We start from the raw sequence: 26,070 nt of genomic DNA, 5'->3' as shown, positions 1-26,070 counted from the left end.
GTCCTGGAACTAGCTCTTATAGAACAGGCTGGCCTTGAACTCACAGAGATCTGCTTTCCTCTGTCTCCTGAGTGCTGGAGTCAGGGACCACCACCCTACCAAGAATCCATTATTGTTGAAAATAGATTATTCTCTCATATAATTCATCCCAAACTGTTTCCTTTTCTTCCACTCCTCCTTGCAGCCTCACCCCCCAGCCCCCACTGAGATCCTCCCCCATTTCCTTCTCAGAAAATTCAATTTGTTATGTTTAAGGGCTGAGAAATTTATTTTAAGGACATTATTTTCTTTAATATTATCTTTAAAGTATGGAATCAATATAATACGGAGATATGTAAAAGTTTCCCTCTAAATCTTATATGAACCCTGCTCTACTTACATTTAATCAATTTAGGTTAACTACATTTCCAGTCCATGGTTTCTTAAGGGTTCCTGGCCTGTCAGTGGTTTGCTTCCTGGACAACTCTACAACAGACCCTGCATGAGTCTCAATGGTGTAATTCATTTAGTAGCTTTCTATTGTGGTGAATTAAACTAAGCTCTACATTTCTCTTTATTATTAGTAACACTGGGTTGTAGCGTGTGCTTCACAGAGTGATGATGTAAGACTAAATAATTCAATGTCTAATTCAATGTCTATGGTCTAGGCAGTATTGATTCATTAGTAGCTGGCATACTCTGTGGTGCACTAATGTTTATTTCTGTAAGTGATGCTCTGCCATCTTTAAACATCGAAGCCAGATCAAACTTAAAACTTCTTTCAAGTTTTATGAAATAAAATATTTAATAAAGTTTTTATTATTTAATGTTTAACAAAAATTTTCAAAACCAAATCACAAATTCTTTTATCTAAAAATATTTCTCTGTGGATCACCACCTAACTTCAGAAATTGAAATTGCATCAAATTAGGCTCTTTGGCTTCTTTGAGACCCCTTTTTGAACAAATGCTTTACCTATTTCTTATAGCATTACAACTTAAATACAAAGACACCAAAATGTCCTTAGTAGTCATAGTAACCTAACACAAATCCTCCTTACATAAGGTTTTCCTCCCTTTTGTTTTTTCCTCGTGCTGCTAATTCTCTATTTTTTCTCAGACTAAAAACTGCCCTTCATTCATGTCCAGTTGAAGACACCATAAACCTGGAGGAATTTCCAGCTCTGAGAGCAGCAATAAAATGCACGTGCCCTAAAAGAGCCAATTAACACTATGTTAGTGAGGACTACAGAGCAACTCCTTTGCAACTAGTGAAAAATTAAATCGTGTTCCTTGACTTATGTTTCATTTTTGTACATCTAATCCTAATATACCTACTTTATATTTGCCTATGCCAGCCCTTGTTTTCCTTTTCTTCCCATAGTTTTATTTTTATTAAAATTAGATTCTCCTCTCATATAACACATCCCCATCACAGTTTTCCTTCCCACCCCTCCTCCTAGCTTCCCCTCTGGGTACCCATTCCCCCAGATCAACTCCTCCTCCTCTTTTTATTCTTTCTCCTAAAGTTTTAAGAAGAAAGAAGACTTTCAGATTTAACTGCTGGGATCATTGAAGGGACCAAAAAAGAAAAAAAAAAAAGAAAGAAAGAAAGAAAGAAAGAAAGAAAGAAAGAAAGAAAGAAAGAAAAGAAAAACTGGGGCAAGAGGATTTGTTTCTGAATGGGTTTTTACATCAACAAACAGACACCTTTGTGAAAATGTTGCAAAATTGAGTTTTCCTGCAGCCCAGAGTCAGAAGGCAGGGATATCCTCAGTGGGGGTTAAACTGACCGCAACATTCTTCTTCCAAGAGAAAGAATGACCAGTATTTAATTCTTTCAAATATATTATATAAGGGCTAGTAGCAGAAAAAGGTTCTAGCACTAGAGACTAATAATGATTTGCATGTGGTCTGTGACTGGAATATAGTTTTTGAAGGGACTAGATATGCCAGGAGGATAATTGAGCCTCCAGTTGAGAGCAAGATAAAGATGAAAAATACCAACTTTCATATGATGGTTCGCAAATACCTCCATGTAATTTAAAAGACTTTAAGTCTCTATTCACAGGGACCACACAGACAAAAAAAAAAAAAAAATCAGATATTTTTACTTTCTTTGTAGTAAGGAGGACAGGAATTTGGAAACCCAGACTTCACAAAACCATATATTTACATTGAATTGAATCAATGTAATTTCAGCATACATTTTACATTGATAAATCAAGGACTAGTACCATATAAATTTATGTCCTATCAGTTTAGCTAAGCTTTTATAAGAAGGGAGAACTGTGAATTCCAAAGATCACTCAAAACATAATTGCAAGACTCCTTTGCTTGTGGGGTCTAATGACTGTAGATAAAAAACCATATGTTAGTGAAAAATGATGTGTTTATGATGTGAATTTCCAATTTCTTGATAAATTCACTCAAATATTTTAATTAATTATATTCTGCAACTAAAAAGTTATTTCACTAAGTTATTCGGCATAGTAGCAAAGTAAACTTTCCTCCCTTATTTGATTACTGTCATACATACATATATATATGTGCATATATATATGTGTGTGTGTATGTATATATATATACACACATATGTGTGTGTGTGTGTGTCATGGCCCGTGAAGGTCCAACATAAATTCCCTAATTCCTCAAACCGGCTGGAACGGAGTCGCGAGGAAAAGAACTGACACAGCTTACACCATCATCATGGAAATGGCCAGATCGCCGTTTATTCTCCAAACATTTTATATACCCACACCAAATTGAGCCGGGAAGGGGGGGAAACACATTACGCCATCACCTAGGCAGCCAAGTGCCTGGGCTCAAATCACATCCACATCTAGCAGTGAGGTAGGCCCTGAATTAGCATCTCTATAAGACATCCTTCCAAATTACAAAAGAAAGGAAGCACCAAATATCTGAACTCTTAAGTCATCAGCTTCAGTCAAACATCTTTTCTCAGGTAATCCACATCTTAACAAAAGAAGCTAGGAGCAGGCATCCTGGCCTTTGTTAAGGGCAGAGACAGCTTGTCTGCAGAGCTACGTGGTCAGCTCGGACCGGGCTAATGGCTTTTGTGCCACATCGAAATATGGGCCTACATGTGTGTGTGTGACACACATATCTATATATCCGTATCTATATCTATAATGCAAAGTATCTCAGAGAAAAGTTTTTATTTAGATAAGCTATAGGTAATAGAAGATATTTTAGGATTGCAAATCAATTTAACACAGCTAATAATTCTTAAGATTTCCATACCATCTTTTTATAATTCTGTTCTGGCTCTATCTAAAAATCATATATAGTGATAAAAAATTTAAAAGAATGACAACTGGTAACCGACCCACTCAAAACCTAAAAATGATTTCATAGCAAGCATGTTTGTATGTTTTATCAGAATTCTCTTTATTGACTAATGTCATTGGCCCAAAAATGTAAATAAGAATTAAATGTTTTGTCCAAAATTAAAAATAATGGTAGTTAAAAATATAAAATAATAGCAGTATAAAATAATTATAAAAAGCCTTATTATAACTTATCTGAATCTTATAAGTGCAAAGTCAATTAATCCTTACAACATCTACATTAGGTGTTTCATCCATTTTATGATTTGAAAAACTGAAATCTGTAAACTGTTACCCGAGTGGTAAACTAATGTTACTTGATGGAGATACTACTTTGCGGGGATATAATAACCTATTTAAAAAGCACTTCATTTGTAATTAAATTGGTGTGTCTAAATGTTTCAATGAAAAAAAGTTATAATAGAAATAGTCTGTGACTTATTTTGTTCATTTTACCTTTAACTAAATCCCTGACTCCATGTTTTATTTATGAATTATTTATTCGGTTTCATACCTGGCACTGAGAATCATGTTAACTCATTTTCATAGAAAAAGGAAAAGGAAATTGATGCTATTGTTGGTGGTGTTTCTGTGATGCTAAAGAACAAGAAGGATGAAACCATCCTTGGCTTTTTCGGCTGATAGACAAGCAAGTATGTACAAAATAGACAAGGTCTTTCAAGGAACTTCTTTATAATGTACATAGGGATTTAAGGCACGTATATCACTGAGCTGTGGGACTGCCATAATCCCTGCCTGGTACAAGAGAGATTTGATTTAATAAGCGCTGATTTTCTCTTTGTAAATAGCATCAACCTCTCCTCTAGTGAGGATCCCAAGGTAACGTCAGCCCCAGGCTGATCTGCATATTTAAAGTTATCAAGTAGTTTTCAACAAGAACAACTGTCAGGTGTGTCCCCAGGAAGATGCTTCAACTTAAGGAAGAAGAAAATGCAGTTTAAAAGGTCTCTTTTCTTTCTTTGATTACCTGGGAAATAGAAGTATACCTACAATAAGCACTGTAGCTGTACACATTGCGTTGATTTTGATTTTAACTATACACACTAAAATACTTTCAGATATTTGCTCCTCCCTCCTCCCACATTGTCTGAGTACTTGTTGTTCAAGAATTAGAAAGAAATAATTCTGGTAAAGCCTTTGATCTAGTAAAAGGGCATTAAGTCCTACTATGTGTAGACCTTTGTTGTCTAACATGATATATGTTGAGAATGTCAATAATATAATCTTAAATTCTGAAATATGACACAGGACACAATTTAAATTATTTGCATTTTGGTCAGTTTACAGATACAATATCTTTCTCATCTCTCATATTTATTTACTTTACTGTTGTGTATTTTTTTAACAGCATAATTCCTCTTACTACTTTTCTTGCTAGAGAGATAGCTCAGTAATTAAGAGAATTTGCTCTTCTTTCAAAGAACCCAGTATGCACTTCCTAAGGGCCATGTAGTAGATCACAAATCTCTGTGACTCTAGTTCAACAGGTTCTGATCTAATTCAACAGGATGGCTTCCATGGGGTCATACAAGGTTTAGACACATGCATATAAATTTAAAATGTGTTTATGTTATAAATATACATACATATAAGTACATCCATGAGTGTACATAAATGAAGATTAAAATGAGTACTATGCTTTGATTAATGCTAAAAGCAAAAAATGTTAATTTATTTTAAATAGGAGAGGATCAGGCAAGAAACTTATTTAAAAGTCATTCTAACATATAGCCAAAATTTCAAAGCAGAAAAGCAAAAGACACTAAGACCAAATAAACAAAGGTAGCATTCAATAAAATGGACCGCAGGACTCAACACAACTGGAGTTGTGTCTGAAGTAATGCCGAAGGGAGGAGGGAAGGGAGATCACAGCATCTCTAAGTGTGAGATTCACAGGAGTGAATAACCAGGTCAAGCAAAGATTCAGGGGATAAAAGGCAGAGGTACCAATAAAAAAGGTACTTTGAAGCTTTTGAGGCTTTCTACCAGAAGAGCTTGTTGGAGAGAGAGGGGAAAAGGAAGGAGGGAGTCAGGCAAGGGCAGGTGGAGGGAGGGACACTGAAGGATTTCAAGTTGGATTTTTGTATTGCAGAAATTACAGATTGTAAATGTATACTAGTTGGAGAAAGACGTGAATCGGAGATGTGGCATTTAAGTAAACGATCATGTAAAGTGTCAGTGAAATAACATGTTTAGGATGACAGAACCTGGATAATTATCCCTTTTTTCATGTGTGTTGAAATAATATAATTGTTTAAGAGGCATCCTATGGAAAGCTATGTCCCTCTAGACTGCCCTATTTATTCCCGTGGAAATTGCCTCAGAGTAACCATTTTTTTTTTATTTTTATTGAGCTCTACATTTTTCTCTGCCAATTTAATATTAACATGTTGATTGCCTTGGCAGGCTACTTAGTCTAGGGTTAGTAGCCCGCCTGGCAGTTCAGTTATTCCAGGGTCACGGAGAGGCACTACCTGGAAGATATGGGCTAGGAGACAGGAAGAAGGCCATGCAAAGTTTGTCAAAGCCTCCGTTTATTATAGATGGGGTACAGCTTTATATAGAGTAAAGAGTTGGGGGATGGGCACAGGGTTCTGGGCTCTTGCCGCGTGGTTCACGTTGGTCACATGGTCCGAGTTGGTCACGTAGGCAGGAGGTTATCTTCGGTCAAGTCACAGTAGGCCTGGAAGTCACAACTAGGAGATGACACACCTAGTTCTCGAGATAGTTTGGAATGTGGGATGGGTTCCGCTAACAGATAGCTCTCATTAACAGCCAATTTGGGCGTGGGGTAGGCTTTGTCAATAGAACGGTTTCTTAACACAATTGGGGGTGTGGGGTTCTCTGCAGACTCCCCAGGGTGATGGTTCCTGTAATGATTTTAGGAGGAAATTGGCTCCTGACATTAACATATGTTATAATGGGAATCAGAGTCCCTGTTTTGTGTTGCCTTACAAAATTAGCGTTGATCACACTCCGAGTACTGGAATATAGATGAGCATTTGCTGCACAAATATGTTTACTCCTTAATGATTTTTTAAGACAGTTAAATTTCAGGTGAGACGTAAAGGGATTGCACAGTAAGTGCAATGAAATCCTTCGCCTGTGGCTAACCGACTTGAGGTTTTTCTAGAAGCCGCCCCCCATCCCGCCCGCCAGTGCTACATATTTCTGTTTTCATGTGTTGTGGTTCTGTGAATTGATGTAATATACTGGCAGACAATTTCAAAGAAATGCCAAGATAGATCCTATAGACTCAGGAGATCAATGGTTGCTCTGTCGTGATGCCTTCCCAAAGGACATAAGAAAAAATAAAATAAAATATCCAGCATGGCTTTTTGCTCTAATTTAACTTAAATGCCCCCCAAATAAGCCAGTGATCCTGTCTCTGGTGTTCAGAGATTTAGTTTTCTGTCTCCTCTGGTGAAAGTCTTCAATTCCGAAACCATAGCAGTTTGTCAGTCTCCAGTGTGACTTTCAACTCTCCTCTGCCTCCTCCTAAACGCTCATTTAGCACGGAATAATTTCCTTAACTACCCTGCATTGCCTCCAAGGAGCTTTATCTTGTTTTTAATTTCTTCCTGTTAAGCTCATTAAAAAACATCTTTTGAGCATTATACAATGGAATGCTTTATAAACGTGCATAATTGTGTCATTTTTCTTAAAGCAAGTATTGTTTGAGATTATTATACAGCACTGAGATGTTGCAAGAAGATTACACACAAAGCAAATAAAAAATTAGACTAATGTTAAATTATTTTGTTGATTCGTATGTGTGGGGCATTTTGAAAAATCTCCACCTTGGAGAAGTAGAAGGTTCTTATGTAAATGTGATAGCAACAAGGACAGAGGACAAAGGATAAAGAAAAATTATCTCTTTCAACCTTGTTTTTTTGTTTGTGACAAAACAAAATAGCAGCTATTTGTTGCTAAGCTCAAAACCTGGAGAAAAGCAATTTGCCCTTGTTCCTCTCCAGGTTAATTTCTGGCATTTCTTTTGTTGTTCTAAAGGACGTCACTTGTCACATCTCTTAGTTTGACTATGCTTTCCCCAAAGTCCCTTACTTAAATTGAACTGCCAATTATTTCTAATTTCACTACAAAAATCTGCAAAATTTTCGATATTGCAGTATAGGAACCCTGTTATTTCAGTGCAAGGGAGAGTCTGTGACCAGTCTATCATTCCCTAAGACAGAAAATATGAAATGCATCAAAGCTGTCTGAAATCTTTCATGAAGACAATTCGGGTGTCATGTGAGGTTTTCAGTATCAGTTTGAAAGTACTCTTATTGAAGTCACCACAGCCATTGCTTGCTCCATTGTTTGAAAGGCCTCTTTGCAACATCACCTCTAGATTTTCACTTGCACGTCTTCTCACATCCAGGTGCTTACGCGGGCAACCAAGGTAGAAGAATACTTACCGGGAAGAAATATTTATGTGCTCTAATCATTAAAAGAGAAGCAGATGATTCAATCTGACACCTGGGAATGAATTTCAAACAACTACAAATTGGAATTGATAGGAAAGCTCACCACATAATTAAAGCTCCATCAACTGTACGATAAGAAATAAGTAGCACGCAAATAGGCGCCTTTAAAAAGAAATGAAAGGTGATGGGTGCCAGGGCTGTGTTCCTTTGCCTTTGTCAGTGTGGACATAAGAATCTAAGAATCTGTGCTTCAGTTCTCTGCTTCTTGGCTTATGTGGAAATTACCCCAGGAAGGAGAACAGACTGGCTCTCAATTAATGCAGTATTAGTTTGCATGACAAACCAAGATATTTGTATTCAGTATGAGCAATTAGAACATAAATAGTAGAATGTTAATGAATCACCCTTTTGTACGTTTACAACATGAAAATGAACTTTTAAAATTTGAAATAGACCAAACAAAGTGTGACCTAAAATTGGATCTGAGCAAAGTATAATTCCAAAGAAAGCATCCTGATATTATGCGTAGAGATCACTGAATAAAACGGCTTCCAAAGAGTAAACGAGTAACTTCATAGAAAAAGGCAGGTGTGAGGAGTGTTTAACAATATACGTAACTTCTTACAAAACTCTTTGGTTTATTTGTCAGAACTATATCTATGCTACTTTAATGAATGAGCTCAGTCATAATTTTTTAGAAAACTCTGGAATACTTTGAAGAAAAATTCATTTTTATTGCTGGAAGAAAATTAATGTATCTCCATCTTAATTTACATAAATACTTCCTAAGAAATCACTAGAGAACTAATAATCAATATAACTATATCAATATCTTCAGAACTATCAGGCTCATTGTAAACCAATAAAACCTATTCCCTTTCATGCTTACATTGTCAAAACTATGAAAAATAGCATAGCATTAATAACACCAACCCAACAATATCAAACCTCAAATTGGATATTGTCTCTATACTAACAGAGAAATGAAGTGAACTGATAATCTTCAATGCTTGAACACACATGTAATAGCAACATGAAGTGAACAGACTTTCAGATGTAAACATATGCTGTAAGTAATCAAAAGAATTCCAAGCCAAAAATAAAAACGTAGGACAAAATCTCAGAGACATACCCACAGTGAAATCTTCATGAAATTAAAATTAGTGGAACAAAGAACACACATCCTTGTCCTCCCCCTTTCTTTTTCTCTTTCCCTTTTCCCTCATCCTATATCAGTTCCTACAATCTAATATCATAGAAAAGTGTGTGTGTGCATGTGTGTGTGTGTGTGTGTATGCTCACACATGTGCATGCTTACTCATATGCATGTAAGTGTTAAGAGTGCATGCACATTGCTTTGTACAGGAGGAACTCTGAGAACAAGCTGGTGAGCACAGGTCCATGGCGCCTGCTCTTACTCTTTATTCTATGACATGGATTGTCTCTGAACTTGCAGCTTGCAGCAAGAGTGGCAGCCAAAATGCCCTAGAGCACCTCATTCCTCCACCTCTCACATCCAAATCCCCATGCTTGCTTATTAAAAGCTCTTACCCATGGACCCATCTTTCCAGACCTCTTTTAACCTCTTGGGTACCTCTGCTCAAACTTGGTTACTGAGTTCTGATGTTTCATTTTCTCCACTTAGAAGATCAGGTCTCCAGTAGCAGTCCTATAACCTTGGTGTGGCTTTTCTAACTTAGTTTGGATAATTTCTGTAGCTTTCTATATTTGAGGAAATCTCCCGCTTCAGGCATTTTCTCCTTTCTTTGTGGACAGTATGTCTTATGCATTCTTTGGACCCATGGATCTTGATTTACTCTTTTGTTTTCATGGGATACAATCTTCACCAGGTTACTCAAAAAGAACCAAATGGAATTGGCTGAATATGAAACTATCTTCTTTTGGGAATCAAATTTAATTAATATGTTGGTTAGAGTAAACATTGAGGGGCCAAAATAATTTTATCATCAAATTTTCATGACATTGCTAATTTTCTTACTTGCCTTTTAAAAAGCTCACTGACAGTTGCGTTCATTCCCTCTTGTGAACCTCTAAGTTATATATTAATTTTATTTCTCCTCTAGCTCACTTAGTCTCTTGTTGGCTGCTATTAATATTGTGTTGATCCATCTGCTATTTTCAGCTTCAGTGAATTTTTTTGAGATTATAATTTAATTACATTTCTCCCTTCCCTTTCCTCCCTCCAAACTGTCCCATATACCCCTCCCAACTCTCCTTTAATTTCACGGCCTCTTTTTTTCACTAATTGCTGTTGCATGCTTATATGCATTGCATAGACATGTTGTTCCTAAATGGAACCACTTTGGTCCATATAATTCTATCTTTAAGCATGTATTCAGAGCTGACTGTCATTGTGCACTAATAGTGTGTTTATCTCAGGGATGGCCATCTTTTCCCTTCCCAGATTTACTCAGTTGCCTGTAGTTCTTTGTTAGAGCTCAGGCTTCCTGGTTTTCTTTGGCGTGTTTATTGTTTTTAAGATAATATTTTGGGTCTTTATAAAATACAGACTACAGTCAAACATAGATGACATCCTGTCCTTATCTTTTTATGCCAAGTTTATCTTATTGATCAAAGTTCAGAAACGTGGTTTTGCAATATATAAAATATTTTTATGAGTATAAGAAACTTAAGTTTTCAATTTAATGTTATGTTCCTACTGATCATTTACCTTTGTTGCACACAAAGATAGCTAAAAGTATTTCCTTTCAGATAGGAGAAGAATATATGGCTATGCGCTAGTCCATTCACTGACTTGGTTTTGTTATTTGTATTTTATTATTATTGTTGTTGTTGTTGTTATTGTTGATGTTGCTATTATTATTATTTTAAAAAATAAGTCTATGTTTTGTTTCTACATTTGCATCTTTGTAAATACCAATGTTTCCTAATTATACAGTATTTAATTTCAAAACATATATTCTCATTTTATCCCTTTTGTGAGCTGAGTTCAAGCTTTTACTACCCAGATTATCAAACTGTGACCTTCTTTGAAATAGGAGAACTTAATCAAATTTTAAATATATAGGATCATTACAACTGTGGTCCCTATTTCTAGGGTTCTGATAATAAATAGCCCTTATAGTACTCAGGTGATATGTACACAATCAGCTGACAAAGCTGGGTTCATTTTATTAAAGCCTCCAGAATCAGGTACACCCCAAACCAATGTTCATAGGTTACCTTCTACTAGGCCATACATGAATTTCTATTGTACAAATGTTCTTTATATTGGTTTTATTAGACTTCATATTTATAAGTTCAATAGGTATAAAAAGATTTCACATCTTGCCTTTAACTTACATTTTTCTGTTTCTGCTTTGGCATACTTTTTATTTTACTGGTGTATGCATCTGTAAATGGTTTTCTACATCCAACCTAATGCTTCCACTTAGCCATCTAGGTTTTATTGTTCTATAGGCCTTTAGACATATGTTTACTAATACAGCCACTAAACTATCATCTCATCAGGGACAACATACTTTATTTTCCTTGCATTGCCTCTTACTTAGAAATTTTTGAGAGAGGGATGACTTAGTAACTTTCCCAGTAATTTCCATTTTACCCTATCTTATTTGGCCTTGAACTCAACAGCAGTTCCCTAACTGCAGTCTCTCAAGTGCTGCATTTATGGGTGTGAGCCAAGACATCCAGCTAGTCCTAGTTCATATCTATCTGCTAGCTGAGTAACTGTCTGGTGAGTTTCACGGAATTGGTCACCATCTTTATAGCTTCATGAATCAATCCAAAATAAGATAAATTTATTGTAGAATGAGAACTATTCACAGGCAAAAGTAATATAATTGTCCACTTCTTGTGATCTTCATTTTCCTGCAGTATGATGACTTATTATTTTACCACCATACATTACCTCTGTGTATAGATATATATGTGTATATATGCTCTCACATATATGTATATATGTATCTTTGTATAATTTAAAGTGTTTAACGTATTTTTAGTATTAGATCAGACTGAATTAACAAGCTAACATTGTAAGAAACGAATCCTGATTTAATTTAATATAAAATTTATTGATGGAAGCTTTTTATTTTCTTAACTTTTATCTAATGCTGTAGCCTCCAGCAACAAATTGATTAGTTTTTGTTGTTGTTGTTTTCGTCTATAATCGAGTTACTCGATGATATCTCACTTAATTGTTCCATGAATAAATTCTTGCCTTATTTTCCTTTTAATTCCTCAGATTTAAAAATTATAAAATTTCATCAAGACTATGTTCAGAGTATAAGTGGAGAAACACCAGCATTAGCAAGCAATATTAGGGAAGTCAAACTGAGTTGCATGTTAATGTCAGGGAATGGAATTCTACACCCTTTTCAGCAATAACATTCAGAAAAAATGTGCAACTGTTACATTAAAGCTTAGAAATCAAGGCATATTATCAGTATTAATGTAACAATGCTCTTTGCTTAAGTAGTTCTAACTTGTCATTGTATTGCATGATCTTTTTAAATTATATTATTAAATATTACATTACTACCCATTGCACTGAAAAATCTTTTCTCAAGGATATATATGTTGCTTTTTTGAAAGATCAGATAATGTGCTGAAAGATATTAACTGACTTCTAGTGAAATTACACTTTTTAAGTTGTATTAAAGTGTTATTTAGATGTGTTAGATTCTTATTTCAAGTATAAATAATTATTTTCCTTTTGTCCTTAACATATTTACACATTATGACTCAAGGATTTAATAGTCTGTGATTCTAGAACACCATACTTGATCAAGTTTTTTAGAAGTATATTTTTTGTTAACTAAAATTATATGAATACCTAGTTGATTTTATGTCTTAGACTGGAAAGTTATAAGAAGAATCTAGAACATCTTGTTCCTTAGATTTAAGTAATGATGGGGAAAATATGAGGAAGGAGAATTCATAGGCACTGAAGGCAAGTGGCTAGATTACCAATGTCAAATATGGAATAGTTACAGGAGGAAATGAAGTTATTCTAGCGTGGGAAAAAGCAGACTTTAAAAAATAATCAGGGTTTTTGAGGCTTCACTGGCCACTAGTCATCTCCATAATTAAAAATGATTAAAAATGAATGGGGTGAAAAAAAGCTTCCCTTTAGAGAATTCTACATAATAATTATGACACTATAGAAAATCAAGATCACCATCATTAGTTCCCAGTGTGTATTTTGCTGGCTATATTACTGATTGATGCAAAAATTAGGGTGAAGATTTTTGATGAAACATATTTGTACAAAATCAAGGCATTTTCTGTAAGAAAGCCATCAATTGCACCAATTATAAATAAATATATACTAATTTAACGTTAGTGAAAAATGGCAGGGGCACAGGAATGTAGTAATCATCAGTCATCTCAGTCACAAGACAACCTGATTTCATGCAATGCAGGTAAACACTGTGCAGAGGGAAAACACTAAACTATTCATATTTAACAAGTATGCTTTCACGATGAAAAAAAAGGAAAATGCTCTTTTCAAAATAACAGAAAAGTTAGCGAAGGCAGGTCAGATCGTATTCGCAAAATATCGGCTTTATTGGAGAAGTCTTTTAAAATGAGTTTGGTATTTTTATTGTTTCTCTTGTGGATTTGTTTAAAACTCCAGTATTCTTTGTTTTTATTTTAACTCATTTCTTTGAGTGCTAGGTTATTTTATTATAGCATCATTTTACATTTAATACTCAAGTCACTCATTCCATCTTTCCCTGTTCATAAATGCGTAAAGTAATACATTTTTCTCCTCTGTAGACCTATTTTCTCTCTACATAGTGTGTTTAGCTTCCGTTAGTGCATCCGTTATAAGCCTTTTGGAGCTTTCTGCTGATGGTTGTTTTGGTGCTTTGCTTTGTGTTTTTGGTCCTCAGATTTGTAGCCTTATATAAGGCATAAAGAACCTAATTTTCTATTTTAACCTTTCAAGAATGTATTGGTGATCATCTACTCTCGTGTAAGTGTGTGGTAAACATGTGTGTGTACTTACAATAGGGAGACAGAAGCATGTGGGAGCAGGTCTTCAATATTAAGATCCTGTCTTTTCCTATATTGATCTATAGGCTGGACAGTACATGCTTAACTAATGAACCATCTCAAAGTAGTCATCAAGTGTGTAATGTGGATTGCATTGTGGACAGAGATATTTCAACTAGTGATACAATTTAGGAAGGCATACAACTCAGTAAATTCATTCTAAAGATTCTATCCAATATGCAACTACTATACCCTACTACAAAGAAATGTATGTACTTGACAATAGTAGAAGAAAAGAAACAACTGGGAATACAAGATAGAAGAAGTACCAAAAACGTATTTCATTGTATTCTTTGATGCTACACACACAAATTAAAAACTTAGGAATGGAATGGGATTAGGAAGCGTGCCAGAAAGCTTAGGTGTTGGTTATGTTGTTTTCATCTAGTTTACTTTATATCAACCTCACATGTTCACATTTGAGCGGGAACCTGAAGGAAGTGATCAACTGAGCCACTGGGCTGCTCAGGATTCAGGGGTTCCATGGGAAAGAAAGACTTGGAGCAAAGATCATCCATATGAGAGTAAGCAAGTCAGTAGTGGAGTTTTGCTGTCAACTTTGCAAGACCTCCAGAACAGAAAAGAATATGTTTAAAATCATAGGAGGAGACCACGCTGAGCTCCAATGCCATTTGTAAGAAAGACACTCGTACTGAGAGACCCCTTTATGCTATTACATGGCCCCTGAATGAGCACACATCAAGGAATCTTGTATTTGGAGAACTCTATGATAATATATGGGGATAATGAGGAAATAATTCATGATAAAGACCTAACGTGATAAAACTACAGTGAAGGACATAGAAAATTCTTTAGTCAAAAAAAAAAAATGAAGGTCTAATTTAATGCAAATCTTTCATAGAAGCGAATAGAGGTAAAATATATTAAGAAAGAAATATGAATGTAATACCAGGACAACTTAACAGGACGGGACCTTATGATGTCTAATACAGAGAATTAAGCTTTATGGGCACATGGAGCTATAATCAGAAGCATGCCTACAGTCAATTAACCCATCCGAAATTGTAGTTTATGACCAGGTGTTAAAATTTAAGTCTCATTAGTGGTAGGGGAGGTTCGTGCTGGAATCACATACAGGTATGCCAAGGGCTTAGTTGTATATGTGTTTTGCTCCAGAATGAAAGAGGCATTGTCAGAATTTAATGTTTGTACTCTGACACTGTGAAGGACATCTTTTTATTTCCAACACAGAGCAGTCTTTGTTTTAGTTGTCACAAATAGAGATGAGATTCTTTATACATCGTGACTGATTCTGTGGATTTTTGAGCTGTTTTGATCTGCAGCTAAAGTAAGAGATGTAAATAACTGCACATAGCATGGAAAATGTAGAGTACAAATATTCACTGTGATTCAGGTGACTTGTGATTATGTAAACACATGCAGGGATTCAGGTGCCTTTATGCACTCAGATGACATCTATTCAAATGAAATACGCTAATTTTCAAAATCAGAATTAACCGCTGACACTATAGAGATTGCTATATCCAGGAAAGCACCCTTAAAATTCCACATTTTTCTCCCAGTTTTTAAGAAATATATTCAAAATATTAATTCAACAACATCTAACATAGATTATATGTTGTATGATATTCCTTTGCACAGACTTTTCTTTTGAACATTCTCTAGAAAAATCTACTTAATCACTTTTTTCTCATATATGTATATGTATTTATATGTATATACAAGAGAAAGAAATGATGTATATAAATAAGTATATTTATATTAGAATTTATATTTTTTTTTGTTCTGTACAGATACCATCCATCTTCGAGTTCTTGAATCCTCTCCAGTTGGAACAGCTGTTGGAAGCGTAAAAGCAACCGATGCTGACATGGGAAAAAATGCTGAAGTAGACTACCGCATTATTGATGGAGACGGGACAGATATGTTTGACATTATAACTGAAAAGGACACACAGGAAGGCATCATTACTGTGAAAAAGGTGTTCAGCTTCAACATAAACAAGCATCCTTGTGTTTAGCAAGGAGAAATTTCATTGTGTAGTGTTTGCTCTTGCATTAGCTACGAAAAGAAAAAGCATTGGTATGCTCAGTTGAGTTTTGCATCACAATAAATAAGAAGACTCTGATGCCAGAGAGCCTTTTAGACATTCTGACAATATATTCTTCTTATTTGAAACATGAAACCTGAGGCTTGAACAAAAATTTGAACAGTCAGTTTAATACATGTGTAATTATATTTCTTAGTCATATTATTAAAAGCCCCTGTAAAAACAATGTTTTCTTTTTTTTTTTAATTTTTTTATTGATAAAAGGAGGATAAAGAAAAGAAAAAAAAACAAATTTCCACCTCCTCCCACCAGCCTCCCATTTCCCTCCCCCTCCTCCCACTCTTCTCCCCCTCCTCCCACTCTTCTCCCCCTCCTCCCACCCCTCTCCCCTTCCCCCCACTCCTCTCCCCCTCCCTTTCCAGTCCGAACCCTAACAATGTTTTCTTAAAGAGCAGTTAATAACTAATAATGGCAAGATATCATCACAGTTGGAGGCATAAAAATAACATGGTATCCAGATGTATGAGTCAATAATTAGAGTTGCTAGTAAAAAGAGACAGAATGGATTAGAACATAATTTAATTGTTCACATTTTCCCTTCTGCAATATAAATTAAATTTTTCTTCTAACATATGCTCAGTGAAAGAACTTAAAGGTAGCCAGGTTTTATTGTAGTTGGCTCTATCATTATAAGAAAAATCAGGCACATTTTTATTTAGGTCAAATTGATAGGCTGCGTAAAGAGTAACCGTTGAGGTACTGGTAACTAATATAGTATTCCTGAGATGATATTGAAGCGCAAGACACAAAACAAACTCACTTTCAGTGACTAGTAATGCTAAAACACAACTTCTCAAAACCAGAGAGTAGCAATTACTAACCAGAAAGTAGCAGTAATGGAAAAAGTATCATTTGCTTCTCAAAAAAAAAAAAGAAAAAAGAAATAAAAAGATGAGCAAATTTGAGAAAGCAATGATTTTTATCCCATTTTATTTTAATCATGATATCTAAATTATATCAATAGTAAAGTCCATTTTTGTTTTTAATACATCCTACTAATGAAATTGCTATGTTTTTTTCTCATTAAACAATGCATTGATTATCTTGAATATTTCTTATAACTGCTGATGTTTGAAATTCTACAAAGACTTCATAGTTTCCTGGACCCTTTACACTGATGAAAATACTTGGATTTTAAAACCTCAAATGTTTAAAATCATAGAATTTTTGTCTAAAATGTTGAGTCCTAACCTTTATATCATCAAGTACATATACACACAGAAGTGCATAACATATCAACCCATGGTTTGTATGGAATTATCACCCTTATGAGATTAAATTAAATATTCATTCAAATTTTTATAATAATTAAAATTTTTCATATGTTCAAAAGCACTACATATTGGACACCTGTAATTATAAATACTAATGGGAAATAGAAAAATTTAAAAAGTGTCTAATTTTTATTACTTCTTATTAATGAACAACATGCAGGATTTCAATCCTAGTGTAAACTAAGGAGGGCAGACTCCCACTCCCCAGAATTTAACTTGATAATTTTTGTCTTATCCAGCCACTTGACTATGAGAGCCGGAGACTTTACACTCTGAAGGTCGAGGCAGAAAATACCCATGTGGATCCACGCTTTTATTACCTAGGGCCATTCAAAGATACGACAATTGTGAAAATTTCCATAGAAGATGTGGATGAGCCCCCTGTTTTCAGCCGATCCTCCTATCTGTTTGAAGTTCATGAGGACATTGAAGTGGGCACAATCATTGGCACTGTCATGGCAAGAGACCCCGATTCTACTTCCAGTTCCATCAGGTACTTATGTCCCTGTTAAAGATGAAAAGGAACAGAGTTGAAGGCATATTGGAACCATGAAATTCTGCTTGATTACAAGAGTTTCTATGTAAATTCTACATAAATTTGGTGTGCCCAGAATTTAAGAGATATTTTGACAAAATGTTGTGGGCAAAGCATTTACCTCCTTCATGATTTTCTAGTCCTTGCCTTTTCCATTATGTTAATGGACTATGTCATGAGTTTGATTCATTAAAACATTGGTTATTCTGATCATTGATATAGATAAAAAATATATAGTTGGATGCTTCGGATAGGCATGATCAGTCTATCACAAATGGGGAGATTGTTGTTTCAGATTTGTTTCATGATTGTGTGTGTTTTATTTTCTTTTAATTGGCTGTTTCAAAAAAGGTTTGAATATCTAGACACATGAGAATCTTTTCTGTACATTTTTTTTTTTTTACTTTTCTTCCTATGCAATTTTGGTTGTAAGCCTAGCTTTCAACTGCTGAACCATCTCTCCAGCCCCTTTCTATGCAATTTTAAAGGCACATGAGGTCTGATAGATATATAAAAATAAGCAAAATTCAAAGTTTTCAATAGCGTTTGAACTGGTGTATTAAAGAAATAATAAATTTCTTTTACATTGTTCAGCATCAAAACGAATATTTCCTTTAATCTGTTAGTCTATTGTGGATTTTGGATTTTATTCCTTTGCCAAAACTTTGTAAGTTGAGTTTGCATCTGTGTGACACAGTTAAATATGAGTTGCAATATTTGTTCTGCAGTTTCTGAGTGAACTCTTTTGAATTTTTCAGCTTTAAGATATATAGAACCTTAGGTTTTATATTCCATGGGATTCTGAGTGGATTCAAGTGAACAATTCTGCAGATTCTACTAGTCTTAAAAAATTGTACTAGTCACAAAGTAATGTATCTTTGTATGTCACTTATTCATGTATTTTATGCAAATACATTGTCTTATATTCATGCATTCTACCACAAGTTATATACTGGCAGAAGCAAAAGAAAATTGTGCATCATAATCACACAAGTGCTCCCATATGCCAGATGAAATTTGCCATAAATGGCTCTTTTCTTGTTGCTTTATTAAAATTGCTACATTTTATGCATTTTCTTTCTTTGAATTTTCTTAAAGTAACTAATATGGTTATTTAATTTTCCCCATTAAGTACTTAACATTTTCTTGCCAAAGAACCAATCTAAGTAGGCTATGTTCTTGGTTCCTGTTTTAGAAACAGATTTTAGAATATGATGAGTTTGATTTGTCTGATTTAAAACAGATTATTGCAATGTGCATTAATCACAACTGTACAATGTAGCCAATGATGACCTTGAAATTCTTATCTTCCTAACTTCACCTCCCAAGTTCTGGGATTTTAAACCTATACCACTATGCCCACACTATGCACTTCTGAGGTCAATCTCAGAGCCTCATACATGATATGCAAGAACCTTGCCCAAATAGACTACATGCCCAAAACCTATACACTGCTTAAGAGGGATAAATACCAGTCAATTGATATTAATATAATAACAAAATATTTCTCAAGAATGTAAAATTAATTTGTGTCTTCATACAGACTGGACATTATTATATCAAATCTATCTCTGGACATGTCCCAATAAATTAAAATGTTTAATGATGGTGCTTTCCTAAGTACTGAGAGAATAAGTACGTTTTCATGTCTTAAGTACCAGCTATCTGTGTTAGGGTTTGTATTTCTGTGAAGAGACATTAAATGGTGGTGTCACTTACAATTCAGAGATGTAGTCCATTATTATTTTGGGACATGACATGGAACAGGAAGTTATGATGCTTAAGAGGTAGCTTGGAGTTCTACATCTTGATATGCAGACAACAGGAAGTGAACTGTCTCACTGGGCTGGCTCCAGCATATATGAGACGTCAAAGTCTGTATCTACAGTGACACACTTTCTCCAACAATGTCATGTCTACTCCAAAAAGGCTGTACTTCTTAATAATGCCACTCCTTTGGGGGGCCATTTTCTTTCAACCAAAAGCTTATATGTATATCATAATGCAATATGATATACATCTTCAGTTGGAAGTTCAAAAGTTCCCATGGTCTTTTACATTTTCACACTTATCTAAAAGTTTCAAGTTTAAAGTCTCTTCTGAGATTCATGCAATCTCTTAACTGTAATTCCCTGTAAAATCAAAACCAAAAAACAAATCACATACTTCTGATATAAAATGGCACAGGATATGGATTACCACATCAAAGCATAGGGAAGAGAGTATTGTAGTAATATGGAGCAGCGGCGGGGCTGCGTCCCCAACACCCCAGCCGCCTACTCAGCTAGCTTTTGCCCCGAAATAATTACACGGACACTGTACTCTTTTAATCACTGCTTGGCCCTTTAGCTCTAGCCCTTACTGGCTAATTCTGATATCCTGATCAACCCATCTCTAATAATCTGTGAGCACCGGTCTTACCAGGAAGATTCTAGCCTAAGTCCATCCTGGGTTGGAGCTGGGGCATGGCGTCTCTCTGAGGCGTCTGCTCCAGAGAGGAGAGCTGTGGAGTCTGAGCTCACTTCCTCTTCCTCCCAATATTCTGTTCTGTTTACTCCACCTACCTATGTTCTAACCAAGAAAATGGGCCAAGGCAGTTCCTTTATTAGCCAATGACCTTCCTCCATCAGAGTATAATGAGAAAATACTGGACAGAAGCAAATTCAAAAACCAGCTGGACAAACTAAAAAATCTGCTTCTCAATGTCAATGTCAAAATGTTGTTCAGATCCCCAACTCCTTTTAGTTTTATTGACTCAAACACACTTCTTTCTCTTGGGCTGGTAGGCAGCTCTACTCAGCAGGTATCCCAGAGCTCTGTCATCTCCTGCATGTTGGGTCTCCAAGGCAATCCAGGTTTCAAATTCACAGCTTCACCCAATGCCTCTACTCAGAGACAATCTCCATGCCTCCATTCATGGAAACCCTGTCACTTGCCTAGCCTTAGTGGTTTTCCTTAGTCACAGAAACAATTTCCATATCCCTTTTCTTCTGTCCTTAACTTCAGAGCCATGTGGCTGAAGCTGCCAAGGTTTGCTACTTCTGGGGTTAAAACATGGCTGCCTCACTTAATTACATTTCCACCAACTTTCTCTTTTCAATGGTTTCCCTCACTGCCTAAGCTTGGGTATTCTGGAAATTACTTTGTTGACCCAGCCTACCTCAAACTCAAAGATCTACCAGCTTTAGTCTTCTGAGTACAGGGATCAAAGGCATGTCACTACACCTAGCTCTAAACTTTTCTTTAATCCCTTTCACAAGTAGGAAACTTAGCTAAGTGGGATCTTGCCCTGCGGTTACCACTCCTTTTATCCCATTTTTTAATCCACTTAGCTCCCTGACATAAGATTTAGCTCGATTCTACTTCTTTGTTCCCCCTTTTTTTTCATCTGTTCATTTGTTATTTGCTTAACTCAATCCTTTTCATTATAAATCTTCATCAAAGTTAACACTAATAATCACATGATAGAGTCTATACTAGGCTGTTTTGAGATTTTTCTGTACCAACAGAATTACTCCCAAACTTTTTACTTTAGCCTCAGTTAGACTCTTTAGACAAGGACAAAAAGCAGTCACATTCTTTACCAAAATATCACAAGACTGACCGGTCTTGTCACATATTAATGTTCTTCTCTACTGAAACTTCTTGATCCAGGAACCCACAGTCCAAATCACACTCAGCACCATTGTCTTCCATGTTCCTACTAGAATGGTCAATTAAGTAGTATTTAAAGAATCCAGCTGTTTTTCTAATTCATAGTTCCATAGTCCATATTCCTTCAAATAAAAGCACGGTCAGGTCTATCACAGCAATACCTGCCCCCCCCCCCCACTAAGAAAACTCTTAGTGTTTCTATTGCTGTGAAGACACCATGAACATAAAAATGATTATAAAGGAAAACATGTAATTATGGTGGCTCACTAACAGGTCTAACATTTAACCCATTATAACCATGGTGGGACATGTTATTATGCAAGCAGACATGGTGTTTGAGAAGTAGCTGAAAGTTCTACATAGTGATATGCAGGCAATAGGAACTGAACTGTCCCACTGGACATGATTTGAGCATATATGAAACCTCAAAGCCCACCTCCACAGTGACACATTTTCTCCAACAAGGCCACACCTACTCCAACAAGTCCATATCTCTTAATAGTGCTACTCCCTTTGGAGGCCATTTTCTTTCAAACTACTATACCAGCTATAATGCTCTATATGGCAAGTTTAGTGCTGCTGTTTGTGGTATATTTACACTTTGTTCTACATTAGATATAGGAAATGCAGATAGTTTTAGATGTTATGGTTTAAATAGAACACATACATATATATATATTATATAAATATAAATATATTTGTATAAACACACACTTAAATATTATGGGTTATGCTTTCCATATTTATGGATTCATTATTATCTTGGCAGAAAAAGAAAATATTCAGAATTAAAAAAATCTGCTTTTACTGACATGGTCAGGCTTTTTATGTATATCCCATATATTGACATTATATTAGGAATTGTAAGACATGCAGAGGTGATGTAAGGTGTAGAAAGAGACAATAGTTGGAAAAAGATATTGTGGTTATACTGAGAAAATAAATATTTTTCTATGCATATCACCATGACTTTAGATTATATTGTGCTATGCACTAGACCCCAGTTTGCGAACTTGGGGCAAGGGGCTGGAGGTTGAGAACACAGATGCAGAGACAGACGAAGATGCAGACCTTTAAACACTGTTACCAAAAGCCCCTCTTTATTAGCACCATGTAGTCAATGGCCAACAGTTGAAAATCCCATCCTCTGATCCTCTAAGCTAGGCACAGCTTCTAGTAACTTTAATTAGAAGGTTCTAAGAGGGAAGAGCAGCTGAAGGTCAGGACTCATTAATCCCAACATCATTGGGAGTCAGATATGTAAAGGTAATGGCAAAACTTAATATATGTTTCTATGGTTGTTTGAATGCTATTATCACCTTATATTAAGGATTCAGTTTCTGAGAGATTTTGTATCAACAGAATTAATCTCTAGCTATATCAAGGAAATATTATAGATATTCAAAGTGAATATAGTTGACAGTTTAATACTTTTGTTGAAACTCAAATTATACGTGTTATAAATGTAGTCACTTATTATGAATTATTTATGCATAAATAAGAATTGTTTAAGCATATTCTGGAAATAGTTTTAAGTAAGAAAATGAAAGGTACCACATAATTTACCAGCAAAGAGATAGGAATACAGTCAGAATATAAATTATGTTTGAAAGAAAGATCTTGGCTGGCAAGATGACCCAGGGTGTGAGGGAGGTCTACCTGACAGTCTGATAACAAGAGCTCAAGTCTTACAATTGCTCTTCTGGGTCCAAAGATATTCAAAGGTCATCGGTTGTCTGATCTCCAAATATGTACTGTGGTATGTGCACACATGAAAAATATATTAACATAAATACTAATTGTAATGTAGAAGTCTGATCTCTGCCTATAAGATACTGCCAAATAATCTGCCACATTCTTCTGTTTACTTTCAAATTTAGTAGCGTACACAATATAGAACACACATAAGACAGAGAGCAGACAGTGATACACTATTCTGGATGTATTTTATGTAGTAAGCAACACACTGAAACTAAAGGTTTTTTTTTTAACATGTGAAGGACGTCCCAGTTTTCTAACCTGACAATTAGTTCTGTATTTTCTTTGATTTGATAATTATTGGCAGATTGTTCTCATGTTTGGATACATTTTCCACTCAGAGAAGCTTGCTCATGAGAATCAAGTAGTATTCAGTGAGTCTCAGCTGGAGTCTGCTGTTGGATAGACCAAGACTAGCAAAAGGCTTCATAATCTCATGTCTTATTTCTTCTTTTAAATTTGTGATGAAACAACTTAATAGACAGTGTCATAAGTGGAGTGGATTAATACAGAAAGATTTAAATTAGAAGGTTGAAGACAGCTTCTACCATGGATAATCATGGAAGATTCTTTTATAGTAAAATTCTCCTTACGTTTTTTCTCTCAGTAATTTTTTGTTTGTTTGTTTTGTTTCATTGTATATTTTGCTGTATTTTGTTTTCAAATTTTTATTTCTTTATTTATTTTCATTTTATAAAGCAACACAGTTTCTCCCCCCTCTCTTTCTCCTACCCGCCATCTCCACTCCATACTATCCCCATCCACTCCTTAAAGGAAGTAAGGCCTCCCATAGGGCAAGAACAAACTCTGGAATACCAGTTGAGGCATGACCAGGCCCCTATTTCCTCCATAAAGGCTGAGCAAGGTATTTCCCCATAGGGAATGGATTCCAAAAAGTCAGTTTATGCACCCTGGATAAGTCTTGGTTCCACTGACAGGCCCCCCCCCCCCACACACAGATAAAGCCATACATCTGTCACCCATTTTCAGAGGGTTTAGTTCAGTCCAATGTAGGTCCCCCAACTGTTATTCCAGAGTCCATGAGCTCCCACTAGCTCAGGTCACTGTCTGTGATTTTCATCATCATGATCTTAACAGCACTTGCTCATATGATCCCACATTCCCCTCTTGAACTATACTCCAAGAACTCAGTCCAGTGCTTGGCTGTGGATCATTGCATCTGCTTCCATCAGTTAATGAATGGTGGTTCTATGGTGACAGAGAAGTCACTAATCTGATTACAGGGGCAAGCCAGTTCAGGCAACCTCTCCACTAATGCTAGGGGTCTTATCTAGGGTCATCCTTGTGGATTCCTGAGAATTTCCTTAACACCAGGTTTCTCCCTACTCCAATAGTGACTGGCTCTATCAAGGTAACTCTTTTATTCTCCCTTTTTCTGTTCCTCCACCAACTCTGCCATTTGGATAACTCATGTTCCTATTCCCATCCACTTCCTTCTACACACCCTCCCAGTTTACTCAAGAGATCTTAATTATTTCTCTTTCCTTGGAACATGAGACATTGTGTGTGTGTGTGTGTGTGTGTGTGTGTGTGTGTGTGTGTGTCTGTGTAGCATTGGTTTATCTTAGAAATAGCTCTGTAGACCAGGCTGTCCTCAAACTCACATAGATCTACATGCTTCTGCCTCCCGAGTTCTGGGATTAACGGTATGTCCAACCCCTGGCTAGTGAACAAATTTTTTATTTGAAAATTATTCTAGATGCAGAAAACTCGAGATTCGTTTTATTTGATTATGGCAAAATATGTGGTTTGACAAACATATTAATGTTTACCTTGATTATGCTTCCTTGTGTGACAAATGCTGGGATTATGCTTTCAAATGATGTACGACATGATGCCTGCTATCGGTTTGTAGCAGAGCAGTTTTCATTGATTCATAAAGACTTTATTCTTTATAGATGCATAAGCATTTCTTACACTGTGCTGTAGCAATTTTAAAATACATTAAGGCATTTATTTAATAATAATTCATGTGAATAAAGAACCTGAAGCTTGGTGGATATTACATATAAAGTTACAAATTACCACAAGCTGATGATGTACTGCTTTGACAAAAGTAATCTTGTCTTCAATATTCTCATTAATAACAAAATTAAGTTTCCCACATTGACATTTTATGATGGACGATGGCAGTGTTTCATCATCATAAGACTTGGGAACTGAGTACAGTCAGTTGATAATGAAACTACATCTGATAACCCTATTCTGTGTACCAAATGCATGCAAATTAGTCGACTTTATGGCAACCAGCAATAGTTTAAATGGTTAAAATAGTGAACATTTGCAGAAATTGTTTATCTAAGCAAAACAAAATGCCAGTTGAAGCCTTGAATGACCCATACACATTGTTCTTAACAGGTGAAATAGTTTATATTCTACATTAGCTCTGTGGTTTCCAATGATTATGAGTAAAGTGTTTATCTTTGTATTTTATGAGTTGCTCATGAAAACCATCAATATTATGGCCCTGTATTTTCTGTACCATCTATTTCTAGATTCACTTTGGATCGCCATACTGACCTTGACAGAATCTTTAACATTCATTCTGGAAATGGATCGCTTTATACTTCAAAGCCCCTGGATCGTGAACTGTCTCAATGGCACAATCTTACCGTTATAGCTTCTGAGATCAGTAAGGAGTTAGAGTTAATGAATATTTTTATTTTGTGAATGTCTTGATTCCTGCATTTCAAAATATTTGTATGTTTATGTTGAAATATTCTCTTTATTCAAATTAAGTTTTACTGTGTTTTTTTTAAATACTTTTTCAAATGTCAAATTGTTTCAGTAATTCCTTTATTTCTAAACTGAGGAATAGTTAAGCGTATGGCAGCTATAGTAAAATGTTTTCTCACTCAAAAATTTTGACATTGTTTGAGTGTTAATTGTCTAAATGTCTAAATTTCCTTTGTGGT

At 35.4% G+C, this 26,070-nt stretch overlaps 1 protein-coding gene across 2 annotated transcripts in view; it reads left to right on the top strand.

Moving 5' to 3' along the window:
- The window catches only part of Cdh10 (cadherin 10), a 181,862-nt gene that overhangs the window by 132,470 nt on the left and 23,322 nt on the right, over positions 1-26,070 (top strand). For both annotated transcript variants that reach the window (XM_075975841.1, XM_075975842.1), the window contains exons 6-8: positions 15,597-15,784; positions 17,427-17,680; positions 25,651-25,787. In XM_075975841.1, the coding sequence (XP_075831956.1) occupies positions 15,597-15,784; positions 17,427-17,680; positions 25,651-25,787 (579 nt within the window). The remainder of the gene's footprint in view (positions 1-15,596; positions 15,785-17,426; positions 17,681-25,650; positions 25,788-26,070) is intronic.

The sequence above is a fragment of the Microtus pennsylvanicus genome, chromosome 6 (assembly GCF_037038515.1).
Source record: "Microtus pennsylvanicus isolate mMicPen1 chromosome 6, mMicPen1.hap1, whole genome shotgun sequence".
Lineage (NCBI taxonomy): Eukaryota > Metazoa > Chordata > Mammalia > Rodentia > Cricetidae > Microtus > Microtus pennsylvanicus.
The sequence above is the reverse complement of the archived record's forward strand: the minus strand, read 5'-3'. Positions and strand labels throughout refer to the sequence as shown.